The 18,606-nt window shown below is 39.0% G+C and overlaps 4 protein-coding genes across 9 annotated transcripts in view; 3 read left to right on the top strand and 1 right to left on the bottom strand.

The window, feature by feature from the left end:
* Btk29a (tyrosine-protein kinase Btk29A) overlaps nt 1-6,326 on the top strand; it is a 132,272-nt gene extending 125,946 nt beyond the window's left edge. For 3 of the 4 annotated variants that reach the window (XM_076897933.1, XM_076897936.1, XM_076897935.1), the window contains 11 exons: nt 318-379; nt 577-660; nt 2,509-2,573; nt 2,968-3,033; nt 3,105-3,233; nt 3,316-3,509; nt 3,738-3,909; nt 4,003-4,171; nt 4,256-4,374; nt 4,464-4,716; nt 5,199-6,326. In XM_076897933.1, coding sequence (XP_076754048.1) covers nt 318-379; nt 577-660; nt 2,509-2,573; nt 2,968-3,033; nt 3,105-3,233; nt 3,316-3,509; nt 3,738-3,909; nt 4,003-4,171; nt 4,256-4,374; nt 4,464-4,716; nt 5,199-5,300 — 1,415 coding nt within the window. In that variant the 3' untranslated portion in view covers nt 5,301-6,326. The remainder of the gene's footprint in view (nt 1-317; nt 380-576; nt 661-2,508; nt 2,574-2,967; nt 3,034-3,104; nt 3,234-3,315; nt 3,510-3,737; nt 3,910-4,002; nt 4,172-4,255; nt 4,375-4,463; nt 4,717-5,198) is intronic. The other variant, XM_076897934.1, reaches the window with a different exon arrangement.
* A 407-nt stretch (nt 6,327-6,733) lies between these two features.
* Nucleotides 6,734-8,880, top strand: Nitfhit (ntrilase and fragile histidine triad fusion protein NitFhit). Its single transcript, XM_076897743.1, has 7 exons — nt 6,734-6,806; nt 6,873-7,025; nt 7,199-7,337; nt 7,413-7,568; nt 7,647-7,853; nt 7,932-8,144; nt 8,238-8,880. Exons 2-7 carry the CDS (start codon nt 6,985-6,987, stop codon nt 8,394-8,396), a joined length of 915 nt encoding a protein of 304 aa, XP_076753858.1. The 5' UTR covers nt 6,734-6,806; nt 6,873-6,984; the 3' UTR covers nt 8,397-8,880.
* Nucleotides 8,610-10,111, bottom strand: Emc3 (ER membrane protein complex subunit 3). The gene is made up of 4 exons (XM_076897744.1): nt 9,841-10,111; nt 9,510-9,766; nt 9,092-9,433; nt 8,610-9,013 (listed from the first exon to the last, which is right to left on the bottom strand). Exons 1-4 carry the CDS (start codon nt 9,987-9,989, stop codon nt 9,003-9,005), a joined length of 759 nt encoding a protein of 252 aa, XP_076753859.1. The 5' UTR covers nt 9,990-10,111; the 3' UTR covers nt 8,610-9,002.
* Nucleotides 10,112-10,592: 481 nt separating this feature from the next.
* Nucleotides 10,593-18,606, top strand: Ptp69d (Protein tyrosine phosphatase 69D). Of its 3 annotated transcripts, none has more exons than XM_076898504.1 (10): nt 10,593-10,931; nt 12,728-13,033; nt 13,200-13,787; nt 13,890-14,183; nt 14,340-15,347; nt 15,428-15,674; nt 15,784-16,783; nt 16,857-17,144; nt 17,412-17,840; nt 18,036-18,606. In XM_076898504.1, exons 1-10 carry the CDS (start codon nt 10,769-10,771, stop codon nt 18,114-18,116), a joined length of 4,404 nt encoding a protein of 1,467 aa, XP_076754619.1. In that variant the 5' UTR covers nt 10,593-10,768; the 3' UTR covers nt 18,117-18,606. The 3 variants fall into 3 exon arrangements, with proteins under 3 accessions (XP_076754619.1, XP_076754618.1, XP_076754616.1); XM_076898503.1 differs by having other exon boundaries at nt 15,772-16,783; XM_076898501.1 differs by having other exon boundaries at nt 15,751-16,783.

The raw sequence follows: 18,606 nt of genomic DNA, 5'->3' as shown, positions 1-18,606 counted from the left end.
GGGATTGCGGGTGGGAGGAAATTTTAGAGTTCATTAGTATTCATTAAAACATTGCGAGCAACGTAAGCTCATTAAGATGTAAGTTATGAGGCTTCCCCACCAAAGACACCGGCGTGTTATATTCAATAATTATTGCGAAGAGGAAGCGAGACAGCCTCGTTCTAACGGGAAGAAAGCTAGAACTGACGAAGGCCCGCTTCGAGGGATGAAAGCATCTAGTGTCGAATTAAAAATTTCACGAGTATTCTTTAAACCATGTACCACTTCACCGACCGTAAGACCGTAATTGATGAGAAATTTTAATCTTTCTGTTACAGGGACCCCCTCGACTCCAATAATGCCAGGAGGCACACCTGGGACTCCATCTTCCAAAACTAAGGTGAAGCAAAGATATATTTTCTTTCTCTTTCTTGAAATAATTAATCGATGAGAAATGATCGATCATCCGCGTTCCCATCCGGCTGGAACTAATCCATGCACATTTAAACGGATAATAAATTTCATCGCGAACAAATCATTTTCCAGCCGATAAATAATAAATTATAATTCACACAAAACGATCGATACGTGTTCCAGGACAAGATAATGATGAGAACGAAGGTCGTGGTGGCTCTGTACCCTTTTCGAGCGATCGAAGGTGGCGACTTGTCTCTCGAAAAGGTAAGGGAAACTCGATTTCGCCTGTTTAAACGTTGACAGAAAGCAAAATTCACGGTAAAGGTATCGATTTGCAGTTCATACGCATGGAATAAAATTACACGGACTTTGAAAGGGTATAAAACGTTTGACTCGCGATTAAACGACCAAAGGATCGCATGGCCCGACTGGTTTAACGAAATGCATCCACAATGCAGTTTTAATTGCGTCGCTGGGAATCTAAGACCGCAATAATCCACCGTTTGAAACGGAAATCCGGATCGTATAAAAGCGAGTGACAGTCGATATTCGATTCTGGACGAGTCTTCGATATCTTTTCGAGGCCTCGAGGATATCCAATAATTATGGCTCTCGATTCGACTCAATTGCATTTGGCTGCACTGGCGTATATCGCGGTAAACTAATCGAAACAGCGTTATGGTTTATCCGTCTACGATTAAATGGAACTTATCATAGTACATTACAGCAAATTTCACCGCGCTCTATCAACTAGAATTTAATTAAACCTACTACACGAGTTCGAATCGAATCTAATGGAATTACAGTCATACTAACGTACCAAGAAATTATGTTGCAAGTATCGTTAGAAATAAAAATCACCCAGAATCTGTCTTCGATCAAACCGCATAAACTCCATAATTGCAAAGAAAAAAGAATATTTCAAAGTAACTTCTCTCGAACGTAATTTTCATCGCTCTCATAATGTCGCCTTCAATTTCAAACGACCCGTAACCACGTACTCCCATTAAAGATCTCAAATGGAAAGAAACGTTCGAATGCTTCCTCGAGCCACTGTACCAGTCCACCCGGACTCCCCAGTGGAACAAAAATTCCAAGGATTTGTCGGTGGCACCCTCCGTTCGGAAAGTTCCGATCGACCGTGCGACCGTCTTAATCCCCGGCGCGTGGCGTCCTCGACGGTCGTTAGATTTCCAAGTTATAACCGAGCTTTCGCGCGGCTGATTCCTGCGGTCGTATAACGGTCTCGATAATGCACCACGCGTCGATCCGGTTATCGTCGACGTAAGCACCCGGCATCGTTCGAATTCCGTGGACGCCGGTTATCCTCCAATATGCGAGCGAACCGTCCACGGATTCCCATTAACACTTGGACCGCGACGTTTCCAGCGTACGCCGGTTCATTAGACGCGAATGGACCGCGACACACATTTTACTTTGATGGTCCGCGCTTGCACAAGTCGTCGAGTTATCACAGATCGTCGAGTCGTATCAATCTGCGTTCGAGACTTTACGTCCCTTCGCGTGTCTTTCGTCCTCAGTCGATGAGAAACATCCTGAACTTCTTGAATTCATAAATGCGGCAATGCTTCGGGTTCTTTGAACAGGCTCGTCTCTCGTCTCTTTGGAAGTTTCCAATGTACCTAGAATAGAAAGTGTTTAGAAACTGCGTTACTATATTTTAATTGAAAAGATACGCTGAAAACAGAGGTGGTCCATAATTCGAGGAACGTAATGCATCTCGTTCCGCGAGTATCTTTCGGGAGAATACGGTTAGCCGAAACGTCGAAATTACGAGCCACGGTCGCTCGATTTTTGGCTGGCACAAAAAGCCTTTGGGAAGCTCGTCGAGCGGAGCTGAAAGCTTTCGAAACTCCCCGGGAAGCCGTGAATTTCTGGAAAATCGTTTCACAGAGACACAGAGAGCTGTTTCGACTTCCTTCTACCGCGGTTCGATTTTAGATAGCGCGTGGAAGCCAGAACCCTTTCAGATTCAATTCTTTATGCCTAGAAAAATTGTCTAGAGTATCAGAAATACGTAGAAATTAATTGATACCGTTGGAATTTACGTCCCGAGTATAATACATACTGACGAACTGACTCGTGTTTCAGGGTGCAGAGTACGAGGTGCTGGATGATTCTCAGGAACATTGGTGGAAGGTCAAAGACGAGCATGGGTACGTAAAGACGTCGGGAATTTTTTAGTCGAGGCCAGCCGACTAGAATTGAACCAACGCTCAACAATCTGACAATCGGGATTAGCATCGTTCAGGCTCGAAACCTATATCTTTCCAACAACTTGCACGTTAGTCAATTGAGTGCTTTTAAAGGCTTAACGTCCCCCGGAGAACCACTTAGTCTGGCCAAAAGCGGATTAGGTCTGTGTGCATTGCTCGACAATGCCACTTGTGAAAACGGCACGTGTCAGGAACACGCGAACCAAGGGAAACTGGGACGATATATAAGATTATTCGCGATTTTAATGACACTTTTGTAGATCATATTGGCTCTGTTAATTGACACTTCGACCCTCGTCTTATGGGTTTAAAATACTTTCTGTTATCTTTTCAGATCAATCGGTTACATTCCCAGCAACTACGTGAAGGAAAAAGAACTCCTGGGTCTACAAAAATATGAGTGAGTATGCGTCGATGGTATTAGATCGGTAAGAATTGTTTATAACTAAAACGCGACGTCTGAAATTGCAGATGGTACGTGGGTGACATGTCCAGACAACGCGCAGAATCATTGCTCAAACAAGAGGATAAGGAAGGATGTTTCGTCGTTCGCAATTCGTCTACCAAAGGGCTGTACACGCTTTCCCTCTACACTAAAGTGTAAGCGTTCCCACTCGCGGCTTTATTTCATGATCTAACATCGAACAAGGGAATAAACCGGGTCGTATTGATCTTATTACAGCCCGCATCCTCACGTGAAACACTATCACATCAAACAGAACACCAGAGGAGAGTTTTATCTGTCTGAGAAGCATTGCTGTGGCTCGATACCCGACTTGGTGAACTATCACAGGCACAACAGCGGTGGATTGGCCAGTCGATTGAAAACCAGCCCCTGTGATCGTCCTGTACCACCAACTGCTGGCCTCAGTCATGGTTTGTAATCTTTCAGCGAGAAATTTCCGAACGGGAACTCTCCTCTGTTCACTACCTCATTCGTTAGAAAACAAACTGTACAGGAAACGACGCAGAGTGATATACGAATTTACCACTCCATCAATTTATCTTCACCAAGCACGTTATTTACCCTCTACAACGATCACCTCCGGTAGTCCTGTATACGAGCGTTTCTTCGGAATGCTTCAAGAGATCTTTGATTCGCAGATAAATGGGAGATCGATCCGGCAGAGCTGCATTTACTGGAAGAGCTTGGCTCTGGACAATTTGGTGTGGTGCGAAGAGGAAAGTGGCGCGGTTCCATAGACGTTGCTGTGAAAATGATGAAGGAAGGCACGATGTCTGAAGATGATTTTATAGAGGAAGCTAAAGTGATGACGTAAGTCGATAATCGACTCGATTTTTGTTTGCAATATTGGAAGGTGTATTCGATAAATCGATGGAGAAGTAAACGTTAAATGGTTTCGTCTAGGAAACTTCAGCATCAGAATTTGGTCCAGCTATATGGAGTTTGCAGTAAAGACAGGCCAATATACATTGTCACCGAATACATGCGACATGGATCTCTGCTCAACTACCTCCGTCGTCATGAAGCAACACTAGGAGCGAACCTTGGTCTTCTACTAGACATGTGCATACAGGTGAAATTTATTTCCAAATTGTTTCCTTTGTATTCTTTTAATTATTTCAATGATTAACGATAATTTCAATCGTTTCGATAACAGGTTTGCAAGGGAATGGCTTATTTGGAAAGGCATAACTACATTCACAGAGATCTTGCCGCGCGCAATTGCTTAGTGGGCTCAGAAAACGTAGTAAAAGTTGCAGACTTTGGATTGGCAAGGTGATAATCATTGCCATATCTCCAAAATTGTACTTTGCATATACTATTTATCATGTTTTTCTTTTTTTTTTCTTTTTTTGATTCACTAGGTATGTACTGGATGATCAGTATACTAGTAGCGGAGGCACCAAATTCCCAATCAAGTGGGCACCGCCAGAAGTGCTGAATTACACTCGCTTCAGCTCGAAATCTGATGTCTGGGCTTATGGAGTGCTTATGTGGGAAGTGTTTACATGCGGAAAGATGCCTTATGGACGCCTAAAGAACACCGAGGTTGTGGAAAGAGTGCAACGAGGAATCATATTGGAAAGACCTAAGGCCTGCTTCAAAGAAGTCTACGAGGTTTGCCATTAAAAGAATAAAATAATTCACAAAATCAATCCTACTTCTTATAAGCATATGTATATACGATATGACTTCGATTGAGAGAAATCCACAGGCAAGAAAAGCATATCTGTCATTTCTTCGCTTGAACAACTCGTTAATTTCGATACAAATGTATCATTATCGCTAATTCACGATAAGTATGTTTTCCTTCATTGAATACAGTCTATTTGCTATTGATACACTCGTACACCAAGTAATACATAATATTTACAAATTGATCTCGTCTAGCGGCCCTGAAATCTTTCAGATAAAGAATATCTGAATGTTCTGTATTACAGTTCGTGGAAAATGGTGCCACTCAAAACAAAGTCATATCAAATATTTATGTGTCTATATGAACGTCTTCTGTATCTTCAGTCGACATTCTTACTATCGACTTTCCAGGAATTCTTACTACGGAACAATCTCGGTACTAGTCTGTTATTTGTTTTGTACAGGTGATGCGAAAATGCTGGGCCCATTGCCCCGAGGTACGACCCTCCTTCCGCGTATTGAAGGAACAGCTAATCAGCGTATCTCAAGGTCTGCTCAATGATTGACTCAACCTTCTACGGTGTATGCGCCTATCGTCGCCATCGAGCCGGTCAATACAGGCGACAAAATCACCATCCCTCGAGCGATCACCCTCGATACTACCATCGTCCAACTCGTCGTCGTCGTACAACTCAGCAACATTACCGTCATCGCGTAAAACACGTGCACCCGCCTCTCTGCCGCCATCGGTCGATTTTCTACATCTCTCGTCATCCACGTGTAAATTGAAGAAAGAAGGGTCATCATCACCGAGTACACCCGGCCACCAACCTAGTCAACCATCATCATCAAGCTCGTCGAACGTCTGTGACATTTGCACTTCCTACGGCCACCCGTGGATTGAAATTTGCAAGGCGATACGGGCCACTAAAGGCAAATAAAAGATTGTGTGTGTGTCTCGAAACGTATGTGTGTCGATTTCAACGATTGTATTAACGCAGCTTACAAAACGGCAGAAACGAGAAAAACAAACAAAAAAAAAAGGAAGGAAACGATATTAATACGACATTATTTGAGAGCCTACAGCACCGCGACCCCTCACCACAGCTCTCCTATCCTTCTCTTTCCCGTCTCCAATTTATCCAAACTTTTCTGAAACCTTTACTATAGATATTTTAGACGTTTTTTTCTCGTTGAAGGAAAACGATCCGAGTGCGTGAGATTATTAATATGTTTCTCGGATGTTAGGTTCTTCAACCACCCCATCTTTTTCCCTCTTCGTATCCTAACCCACGCTCCAGCCCATCATGAGTTTCAGAGTATCTTGTTCCATGCAACGATACGAATGCATTTACGAATAGAACAGTAGTATTTATTGATTGTCCTTTAAACAGGATGTACTAGTAAGTTGTGATCTTTCCGTAGAAACATATACTGTCCTTTTGTTATCGACTTTTTAACGAAAACAGTAAACGTAACTTCACGAACGAGAAACATTATTTCTGCTTGATAAGTGAATTTAATAAATGAATGTCTCACTTGTGTATTATATACTATGACAATTTAATAAAATAGAATAAAGAAAAGTAAAATGTCTTGTTTCTGTGCGATTAGTTTTAGATTCGGGATATACCCTAATAACGGAGCGAATATGAAACTACGCTTTCGTTCAAGTGAATAGTTTACCTACTGATTGAAGATTGCGCCATCAGTCCTATTTTTCTGAACATCCATTGATTTCGATGATTTTTGTTACACTCATATCATTTGGTTATCGCCGAACTTATCGTTATTACTAATACTTATACAACACATCATACTAACGTCAAATACATAATATATTGGCTAATAATATCATAATTTTACGGAGCAATATCGCGCGTCACTTTTACTCACTAACTGCGAAGTTTAAAATGACCGAAGCTATACAGCGAAGAATGTCAGGTCACAGCACCACGTGACTATGCGCGCGCTCGTCGCGTACCCATCTACGTACCCATCGTTTCAGTCTACTGTTAACCTACAACATTTTGACAGTATTTACAAATTTTATAATTATGTAAAATAGATAGGTAAATATCTTCACATATAAATGAAATTTATTATTTATAAATATTACCATTCTGTTCAATGAACAGACCATCCTAATAAAATAGGTAAAAATGATTATACGTGTACTGGTTTATATCATTTAAAATAAACACTGGTATTACGAAATTATCTCATCAGCAAAATAAGTAATCGATAAACATGCGGTTTCTCAGCAGCTTTAGTATTATTAAATACCACAGGTAACAATTATAAGAAGAATGAAGTGTGACAAATAAAGTATTCTTAGTAAATGTAGCTTATAATAGTATTGTAAATTGTTTGTGGCACGATTTCCAGTTCTGCATTGATGTAAATACAAAAAGCAATATGTTGCTTTAATCATTTTTATCTCATTGTATCTTCTAATTTGTAGAAAACACTGTACAAGACATTTCAGTGTAATGACGAACCCACTAGTTGCCGTATGTCAAATGACATCCACAAACGATAAGGAAAAAAATTTACAAACTGTCCGTGAACTTGCTGAAAAAGCAAAAAGCAGGTTAGCTTGTGTAAGTATGAATGAACTTTACATATACTTCCTAACATTGTTTATGATGACATAAATCTTTTATATATTTTGGTAGATGGCATTTTTTCCGGAAGCTTGTGATTACTTAGCAGATAATAAGAAAGACATAGTAGCTATGGCTCAACCCTTGGATGGTTCGACAGTAACAAGCTACAAAGAAATAGCAAAAGCAAATAACATTTGGTTATCATTAGGTGGATTACATGAAGCAGTAAGAGACTTAAGCCATCTATTATATTCTGATTAAATATGTTATTTAATTAATGCACTATTTTAATAACACTTATAGCTAGGTGATAATGGAAATCGTATAAGTAACACTCATATTGTAATAAACAGTATGGGTGAAATTGTCGGCACTTATCGTAAAATGCATTTATTTGATATGGATAACAAAACAACTGGTGTTAGATTAATGGAATCAGATTATGTTTTGCCAGGAAAGAAAATTGAGCGTCCAATAACAACACCATGTGGTAAATTAGCATTAAGTATTGTATCCTTTTTTTATATGTAAAAATATACTATTACTCTCTAGGCATAAAGTTTGATTTACACTTAACAACAAAATTAGTGTTACGATATGCGTTTTCCTGAATTATCTCTCTCATTAAGAAATATGGGAGCAGAAATTCTCACATATCCATCAGCATTTACATACCAAACAGGTGCTGCACATTGGGAAGTACTGTTACGAGCTAGAGCTATAGAAACACAATGTTATGTTGTAGCTGCAGCTCAAACTGGTACACACAATAAAAAGAGAGTGAGTTGGGGTCACGCAATGGTAAATAATTTTTCAATATATATCACAAAATGATCCATGTAATTGATAAAGGTTGTTCGTTTCTCACTATTAAGTACAATACCATTTGATCAGATTATAGATCCATGGGGAGCAATAGTAGCACAGTGTAGCGAGAAAAGTGATATTGCTATAACGGAAATTGATTTAAACCATTTAAGACAAATTCGGGAAAATATGCCATGTGAAAGTCATCGCCGAACAGACTTATATCCTAAAATGGAGCCCTTATAATCTTGTCACAGTAAGAGCGCTGTGATACCCCTATGACGTTATGGAACTTGGAGACGTCACCGTGATACACTGGTGCTTTTAGAAGTGCAATGTGAGTTGCTGTGTTGTCTGGGCAGTTGTATATAATGCTTACGAAGTTTGCTTGAGCATTGTACATGAGCAAACACACATGCTAAGTTTAGTGCTATATGTAAAACAATAAGGAATTAAAAATGTAATAAATATTACATTTTATTAATATACATATATAAAACAAACATTTATTATGATACACTTTATTGTACATATCATTTAATAACTTATAAATATTAAATATGAATGTTTGTTTGTACCTTGGAACTGTAGAATAGGTGAAAATATATTGCTACTTTTGTAAGCGTGGTCATTTTTGTACATATAAAGAAAAACAAACAACAAGAGAAGAACTATGATTCAGATATTCTACTAAAACATAAAATAATATTTTAAAGAATATCATAAATAATACATTGTTTACTGTGTTAATTCAGACTATTAATTGTCATTTAATAATTATTTAAAAATTCAATTATATCTTTCCAAAATGGCACATACTATATCTGCAGATATAGATGTAAAATTTTTCTATTATTTGCTACCTATAAAATACAAATAATTAAGCATTATTAAAATTGCAAAATGATGAAAAATGTATCTACCCAGCAGTATTTACATACTTTCACTTCCATCTATTCTTTGAGATCCTATAAGATCAGCTTCAACTCCCTGTAATGCCCAATTGTGCTCATAGATTTCCAGTGCCTCCCATTCTGATTTGAATGCAGCCTTTGGATCTGGTGGCATTGACATTGCTGCACCAGATACTTGATCCTGTAACAATCTGGAAGTATCGGCAGCATTGCTTTCCCCAAGGACAAGCGTATAAATGGAACGTAATCCAAACACATTAAGAAAATACCAAGATGCCGATGAAACCCAAGCAGCATCAAGAGTAGCCAATTCTATACCACGTTGCAACATTGGTTTAAAACGCAATGTCAATGGAAATGGCACTTTGGCTGAAATAAGATTCTCCTATTAATTTTAAACGATCAAGTTTGACTCACTCGTAAGCTTTCAATTCATTAAACATACTGGTGAGGAATCCAGAAAACATCCAATTAATCCAGCCACCTATTAGTACCATTGGCAAAACGTTAGTTACATTTCCTTTTAACATGTCGGTCATCATATTAGGATCTGTCATTGGATTTTGTGACACAGGCGCACGTTTTTGCGTTTTGAAATATCCTGTTTCCTCGTTATTAAAGAAATGTCTTCTACTAATGAATGCCATTTTTGGAATATATTGACCATTTTCTCTAAGCAGCCTAGAGCGTATCATCACTTGACTAAAAAGCCCAAAAATTAATAATGTATATTATTACTATTAGACCACCTTGGGAATTAGTGTTTAGCTGATCACCTGTCTTGTACTTGATGAACCTCAACCTTTTTCTGCGAAGCAAGCAGTATCGAAACATAATGTCGTATAATGCCTACGAGAAACGTAATCACAACGATAGGCAAGAACACCCAACCCCGAATGTTTGGATCTAAAATCAACTCGGCCATACCACTTGCCACTACACCAAAATTCACGCAGAAGAAAGAAGAAAGGTAAGAAAACTAAACAGACTGAATAACATTTTACGAAGGCAAGAATATGTGCATGTCAATGCTGACTGCACGAACCAGGAGCCCCCTGGAGGATACAATCTAGAAATAATGATTTGCACCTTATCGATAATAAGGTATTTTCGCGAGGAAATTGAATGAATTAAAATTGATTTAAAATTAATACCATGTATAGAGAAACAAGATACAACCAAATATGCGAATCTGTCTGTAATGCACTAACTATACAACATACAACGAAATAATTTGATCACATTTGAATTTCTATACTTGTCTATCAATCATTCCAAAGTTATTTAACTTGAACTCCAAACGGTACATTAAAAGTATCTTATTTTACGTCGTATATAATAAAGCAGAACCACTTCTCAATGTTAACAGAGAGAAAAGAAGGATAATTAGTGTTCGAAGAGCAATCACCTTCGTTATCGACACGTACACCCGAACGTGGAGGAAAATCCCGATGGAGGGCGGTGTCGATCGTTCGCATTTGGCGGCGTGGTGTTCGGTCGGGACACCTATATTACATTCATATAATATGATTCAGTTTCGCCAGCACTATTACGGGGTGAGATTTGCAAAGTGTGCTTGAGCATCTCGTAAAGTGCGTCGCATGTAACCGCGAGCCGTAGGATATGAAATAGTGAAACTGAATCGTGTCTCATACGGACAGGCGACACTAGCCGCGCGTCATGGGATTGTGAAAGGAATTGAGAATGTATAAGAAGCTGGCAGGAAGTGGAAAAAGGGCCAGGGATACAACGCTCACGCCCGGTTGTCACGACGCCATGTTTCCCCGAACTGGTCTACCGATGTCTAGTATTCCTTTGGTGGTACTCTGCTTTTTCGTACTTATCGTCACCGGGCTTGACGAATCCGGTAAGTGATACGAACGCTTTCAGAAACTGCCTCGCGATCGATTTAGATGCGACGATTGCTTCTTCCGCTTTATCCCGTCGAACGCCGACGGAGAATGCAATGAACGTAACAAGCAAGGTAGTTGGCGGATACACGATATATACCGCTGTCATCGTTGTCCTCGCGAGTGTTGTCCTTCATCCGAATAGTTTTTACCTCGGCTGAATATCGTCGCAACAGTTTTGACCTGAATCAAACGGATTGTTGGTTGCATAGGCTCGCTGAGAATCGCATACCGTCATGCACGATTGATTAAGAACATGAAACGATATCGAATGTCATTGACGTATCTTGATCGTTTCAATTATTTATCGTTTAATGCACCCTCGTCTCTTATCTCCTGTTTTGTTACACGATCCGCAAGTTTATGCAAGTGGCATCGGTTTTCATCGGAACATCGACTGCCGGAGAAGAGCGTAAAATCAATTTCCTATTTATACTACGCTGTATATTTTCGAAACACAGAATTTAACGTGTGTTCATAGTTTTCTAAGATATATTCAATTTTCCTTCTGTTTATACTTTCACCGTAATTGGAATTTATTTACGGTTTGATCAGTAATGTGTTGCTGCTCGATCGATTTCTGTTCCGTTTGACCACCTTGCAACATGCCCCGTGTATACCATATAAGTAAATAAAAATACGTGAATGGAATCGAATAAAGTTCGTTCAATAATTTTGCATGAAAACTAATCGCAGTTTTTTGCCACCAATTCGAAGATAACATTTTTTTTATTAAACGACGAAGCTCGTATATCGTTGACTCTTTCATCAAATCAGCATCCGTTTTGTAATCACTTCCTAATTAACGATCCACTTCAACGCGATATATTACGTATGTACTTAAATATTTTTTTGTATATTTACGTGTAGCATGTTTACAGAAAACATCTCCGTTTTATGTCGTCCACTTGTGTGATATGGTACGATATCAAGTTACACTTTTCGTGGAAAATAAGTTTTGTTCAGTATAATACCACAGAATAGAATTATCAACCATGCGTATGCGTGGGTGTGTGTGTGTGTATGTGTGTATGACGATTTTACTGAAACAAGAGGAAGATCAAATATGATAATCAGACCTATTCTGACCGATGGTTTCTATTTTTTTTTTTTTTTTTATCAAACGATTATCTTATTCGTTGAAAAAAGGAATAATCTAATCACGTGATGCAAGAACTTAAAAAATATTTAATGTAAGAAAACGTCACTGTCCATTGAGTCATCGGCATTATCACGATAATAACCGCGTGTTGAACTCATTGAATAAAGAATTCACTGACGACACGCGTATATATTTTCACATTTCACGCAAGATTCTCAAATAAAATTTTAGACTGCAATTCCTGTTCTTTCACGTTGCAAAGTAAAGATTTACATAATCACAATTGCTATTCAACATCTCCAAAATGAAGACTCGATTCATTAATTACGAAAACAGCTTCGATCTGAACTTCATTGTAAAAATTAATTAAACACCCCATAAAAATAATATTAGCGGAATATTGTGTCTTTGATAATTCGAGCTGTTAAGACAAAACTTGGCCGTTTATATGACTCCGCTATTATGATGTTAATGAATTAACGAGTCAACTGCTCAGGTCGTTCACATACTACTTCAGTAAAAGTTCTTCTCTGGTGACACGTATCAACCATGCTTATTTACTACTATCTGACGGTATTTCATACTAAAGAACATATAGATATCAATGTAAATTCAAAGTAGAAACATATTCGCTCATGTGTCCTTATGCAGGTGTAGAAAATATAGAAGTGACCGAGCCAAAAAATGAGAATCCAGCAGTGTTGGAAATTAAAGCGTCTCAAGATCTGGAGGGTATAGAGGCTGGCAGTACACCATCGCTGATATGTAAACTGAACGTACCCGGCCAAATATGGTGGAGTAGCAATGGGAAGAATCTCACCACTATTAAAGATTATGATGCTGGAGGACGTTTGGATATCAAACAGGCTAGTAGAAACGACACTGGAGATTACAAGTGTATGGCACAAACAATGGAGGGAAACCTGTTGGAAAAAGATGTTCACATCAGAGTTATTGGTAAATGTCGGTTATCAGTAATAATTGTAGCTGGAATTGAAATGAATAAACTCAAAAATAATGTCCTATTTTCTATAAATTTACCAAGAATGAATTAAGCAAGAAATACTCGAAAGACAACACTTTACACTAAACAGTTGACGATATAAAAAACCATTTATTTTAGAGCCAGGTAGAATAACAGCCGGTGAAGACGTTAGAGCAAAAGTAACGGAATCGGCTAACTTGACGTGTCACATGCACGGCTATCCATTGTCTCAGTTCGCTTGGTTCAAAGGAAATGATTCAGAAAGCACAGAGCATTTGAAGGGCTTCACCACTATCACGCAAATAAACGAAACTTTCACCGTGCTTACGTTAGAGTTTGCCAGTTTGGCGGGTAAAGATAACGGAACGTATATCTGCAAAGCACGCGATTACAGCGGCGAAATTAGCGCTTATAGATACCTTTTTGTAATCGATGTACCAAAAGTGAGCATTGATTTCATGAAAGCTGTTGGCGCTGGAAGTATATTCTTGAACTGGACCGTAAATGACGGAAACGAGCCCATTAAAACGTATATTATCCAACACATGAAAAACGGGACCGATCAGTATCAATATTACTTAGAACAAATTGGAGGCGGTAATTCAAGCTATGTTCTGAAAGGTTTCGAAAGTGGTACCGCATATCAGATTGGAATCAGCGCAACAAATGCCGTGGGTACATCGCACGTGCGACTTGATCCACGTTGGATTACTACACTTGAAAAAGGTAGTCGAATAAGCTAGTTTTTAACCTAGCCGTTAAGCGGAGCTTTTTGTTTCTTTTGCTTGAACAGGCAAGTAAGGGAGGGAACATTTCGATTTGTTGCAGATCCTATATTTGTGCCAAAAGTTTCCGTAAATGGAGTCACCGAAAATTCTATTACAATAGGGTGGACAGTGCCGCCACCGGATTTAAAAGAACATGTTCATTATTATAATTTAATAGCGACGCACCAAGATCAGAAAAGGGAGGCGATCTATCCCGCGCAACCATTTACCGTATACGCGTTCGTCGATCTCGATCCCGCCACAACATACAAGTTCAAAATTGCCGCATGTAGCGAGTATACAAAGGAATGTGGAAACTGGAGCACTGAAGTAAACGGCACTACCCTGGATGGAGGTAAAATCACTAAACTCGTGAATTCAGCGTTTCGTACAATTGAAGACTTTGATTCTGGTCCGATTAATAGAAACGCGACTATATATAGGTTCAGAACCAAAGCTTGCAATTGCACTATCTAGAAACATGAAATTAATCACGTTATTTTGATTCCAGTGGCTAGCCCTCCCCAGAACTTAACCGTTAATTGTCGATTCGATAACATAAGTAGCTCCAGTTTCATTTCCATCACCTGGGCTCATCCAGAGAAACCAAACGGCGTAATTATTCGCTATAACATACAATTAACAGGCAGTGCTAGATTTAAAAACGATATGGGCCGTTTAGACATTGATACTTGGGGACCGCATAATTGGAGCGTTCGTACAAGAAATAGCGCGCATTACAATCCAATACCGGCCAACACGAATTATACTGTTCGCGTGAATGGTGTAACCAGATCTCGCACGCCGGGGAAGGATGCTGTCGGCAATTGTACCACGCCCATCACTATCCCAGATAGGGACAGCTTGAATATGCGGTCGTGGCGAAAAATTGAAAATCAGGGTAAACAGCTGTTCCAGCTGTACCTTCCTCGTATCACGGAGAGAAACGGTCCTATATGTTGTTATCGAGTTTATTTGATCAAATTAGCGCCGCAAAAGAGCGTCACTGATCTACCGCCACCCGAAGAAATTGGTGTATACTCGTATCAGTATGCTCATAATTCACCTTCTGGTGGTGCTTATGTTGCTGAGTCGTTCGACAGCGATCGATTAATGACTGAGATCTTCCTTGGCGACGGTGAATCATTCACCGGTAGCAACATGTGCAACAAATGTATTGGACTCCGGCCAAAAGCCCAGCCAGAGTTACATTTGGTCCCCGAGGTTCCGACAACCACGCCAACACTCAATACAACACCCGCTACTACTACGACGCCGATGACATCCACTACGACTCCCCCTCCAACGACAACGACCGTTACCACCCAGAAAATAGAAACGACAATTGCAAATTTGATAGACAGTAATCATACAGAGACTGCGAACAGAAGGAAACGAGAAAATATGGCTACTCAGAAAACGAACAACAACGATGGATCTTCCGATCTATCGTTGTTCCTCCCACAGGATGGTTTTTTGGACGAAAAATCCAATTATACGGGTTTCATCGAAGTTATTGGTAAATGACCGAATGTTTAAGAGTAAATCGACATAATTATCAAGTTATTGTAATTTACATAATGCATAATTTTTCTACAGTATTTGGAAACCAGGAAGATCAGCTTTTACCAGCTTATAGCAACTATTTTAATCCTCTTTATGGAGGATTGGATCCCTCGACTATGGTGTCAACGGAACTGACCACTCTTAGCGTAATTCTACAAACTTCCATAGCCCTTATACTGATTATCATCAGTCTTCTCATTGTGCTTTGTGTATTGCATAGATACACAAAGCGTGCTGAACAGAGAGGAGAGGAGATTATAACGTTGAGAAACAGTTTCAGGTAGGAAACATTTTATATAGTTAAATATAACCGTCGTATATTTTTACTTGAAAAAATATATGAGTATGAAATCCAGTAAATATTTTTATTTTAATAGACATTTGTGCAGAAGCCTTAGAGGGAGACATCAACTGGTAGCAGCGAGCCCGCCGGATATGCCTCCTATTCCTAAAACCGAATTACTCCAGGCATACCTCGAACGACACCGTGATTCTGATTACGGTTTCCAACATGAGTTCGAACTGTTGCCAGACAGATTCACAGATCGCACAACTAGAGCTTCGGAGGCACGCGAGAATCTGTACAAAAATCGTTATCCGGATATAAAGTGTTATGATCAAACCAGAATAAGACTTGCGCAAATGGATGGGATTTGTGGCTCCGACTACATAAATGCAAACTTTGTACTAGGATACAAAGAACGCAAGAAGTTCATCTGCGCACAAGGCCCGATGGAGAACACTGTTTGCGATTACTGGAGAATGATCTGGGAGCAACATCTTGAGCTAATACTCATGTTAACGAATCTCGAAGAATATTCAAAAACAAAGTGCGCGAAATATTGGCCGGACAAAGGTGAAACGAAGAATTTTGGTGACATCACCGTAGAACATGTCCGAGAAAGGGCTTACTCGGATTACGTTGTCCGTGAATTGAAGATGACGCGATTAGGCGAGCGGGACGCTCGCACTATTATTCAATATCACTTCTTAGTTTGGAAAGATTTCATGGCGCCAGAACATCCTCATGCCATACTAAGGTTCATAAAGAGAGTGAACGAGGCTTACTCGTTGGAAAAAGGCCCAATATTGGTACACTGCAGCGCAGGCGTCGGACGAACCGGAACGTTAGTCGCGTTAGACTCTTTGCTGCAACAGCTCGCAGAGGAAGGTCAAGTCTCGATTTTCAATACAGTGTGCGATCTGAGACATCAAAGAAACTTCTTAGTGCAATCATTGAAACAGTACATTTTCATTTATCGCGCGTTAATGGAAATGGCGCAATACGGGGACACGGAGATTCCAGCATCTCAGCTTAAAGCTACGATCGCTAAATTAAGACAGAGAGATAACGGTAAAGAAAAATGTAGAATGGAGGAAGAGTATGATGTAAGTAGATAACTTTTGTTAAACGGCTTAATTTCTTGACGAAAGTTATATGTTCAATTTTTGTTATTCGTAGAAAATCAACTCTATATTAGAAGACAGAAAGTCATTTTCTGTTGGCGGTGGTGAAGAGAACAAAAGCAAGAACAGAAGCGAATTAATAATACCGTACGATAGAAACCGTGTAATTCTTACACCTGTCCCGGGTAGAGAACACTCAACGTATATAAACGCATCATTTATCGAAGGCTACGACAATTCTGAATCGTTTGTAATTACTCAGGATCCGTTGGATACTACTATAGCAGATTTTTGGCGAATGATTTTAGAACAGTGCATTTGTACTATAGTAATGTTATCCGATGTAAGTTCGTTTTTTCTTTATTAGTGGTAAACTTCTGTCATTTCCTCAAATTTCGGACTTATTGCGTAACCGCTGTACACATGGCACGCAACATATAGTATTGCACAAAACCATGTATGTTATAAATATAGTCGGACGAAAAATATTGTTGTGTCTCCGACTTTAGAAAAGCATATTATATTATTATTATAGAGAGTTGTAATTATTATTAATTATATAAATAATATTAAAATAGCATGGAAATTATATTCTAAACATTTGTTTCAGTTAAACGAAGGTCCACGAAAATGTCCACGGTATTGGCCCGATGATGAGTCTGTTTATGACCATATAAGAGTCAGATACATTCAGAGTGAGAGCTGTCCGTATTACACTCGTCGTGAATTTTGTGTATCCAATACAAAGACAGATGAAAATGTTGCCGTAACACAATACCAATATCATGGATGGCCAACAGTAGAAGGAGAAGTACCTGAGGTTACTCGTGGCCTCATCGAACTTGTAAACCAAACGCTTACAAACGATACTGAATCAAGCGGCTCGTTAGTCGTGCATTGCAGTTACGGATCTGACAGGAGTTCAATGTTCGTCGCTCTTAGTATATTGGTTCAACAATTAAGAACTGAAAAACGCGTAGATATTTTCACGACGACAAAGAAATTACGTTCACAAAGACATGGCATGATTAGCACTTTTGTAAGTAATTTAAATTTTATATTAACACTTTCGCAGTATAATAAAATGGAAAGAAACACATCAACATACTTGGCATTTCTAAAGCCAAATATAATTGGTATATCTACATTATTATTCAATTTATAAAACGTATATGTAGTGCACTTAGTTCGTAAAGCTATTTCTCATATGTGTAATATTTAATTAATATTTCAGGCACAATATGAATTTTTGCATCGTGCTATCGTGAACTATTCAGATCTTCATAATTTGGCTGATGACGAACCAGCTTCTTAATACCACAGAATGTAACATTGGAACACCTCAATAATTTTTGGGTGAATAAGTGCGTAAAGACAATATTCACATATTGAAAAAGTGTTTGAAAATATAAGGATGCTCAAAGAAACATGTATTGGGCCAACCAAAGAAATTACTAATATATTGGTGAAACAAGTACATTATGAAGTTCGACTAACACATACATGTGCATAAGTAACTGTCCAACTTTTGAGATATTTCACGTTTTATGCACAGATTATCGAATTACGTGTATTTAGACATTTATTCCGCGTCACGAGGAATAAACACTTAAACATTTCTCATTGACAGACTAGTAGGATTAAACTGAACATCCGATTAAGGTTTAACGAAAATTCACGAATGAGATTAACCGGTTGTTGGTTAATCGTTTCAAAGTGCAGTACAGTGGACCCACGTGATATCACACTCTCGACAACGTTGTGAACCTATGACTTATATTTTATTAACGAAAAAGAAAACAGGA

This window comes from Xylocopa sonorina, chromosome 7 (assembly GCF_050948175.1).
Source record: "Xylocopa sonorina isolate GNS202 chromosome 7, iyXylSono1_principal, whole genome shotgun sequence".
NCBI lineage: Eukaryota > Metazoa > Arthropoda > Insecta > Hymenoptera > Apidae > Xylocopa > Xylocopa sonorina.
Note: the sequence above shows the minus strand (reverse complement) of the source record. Positions and strands in the feature narration are given on the sequence as shown.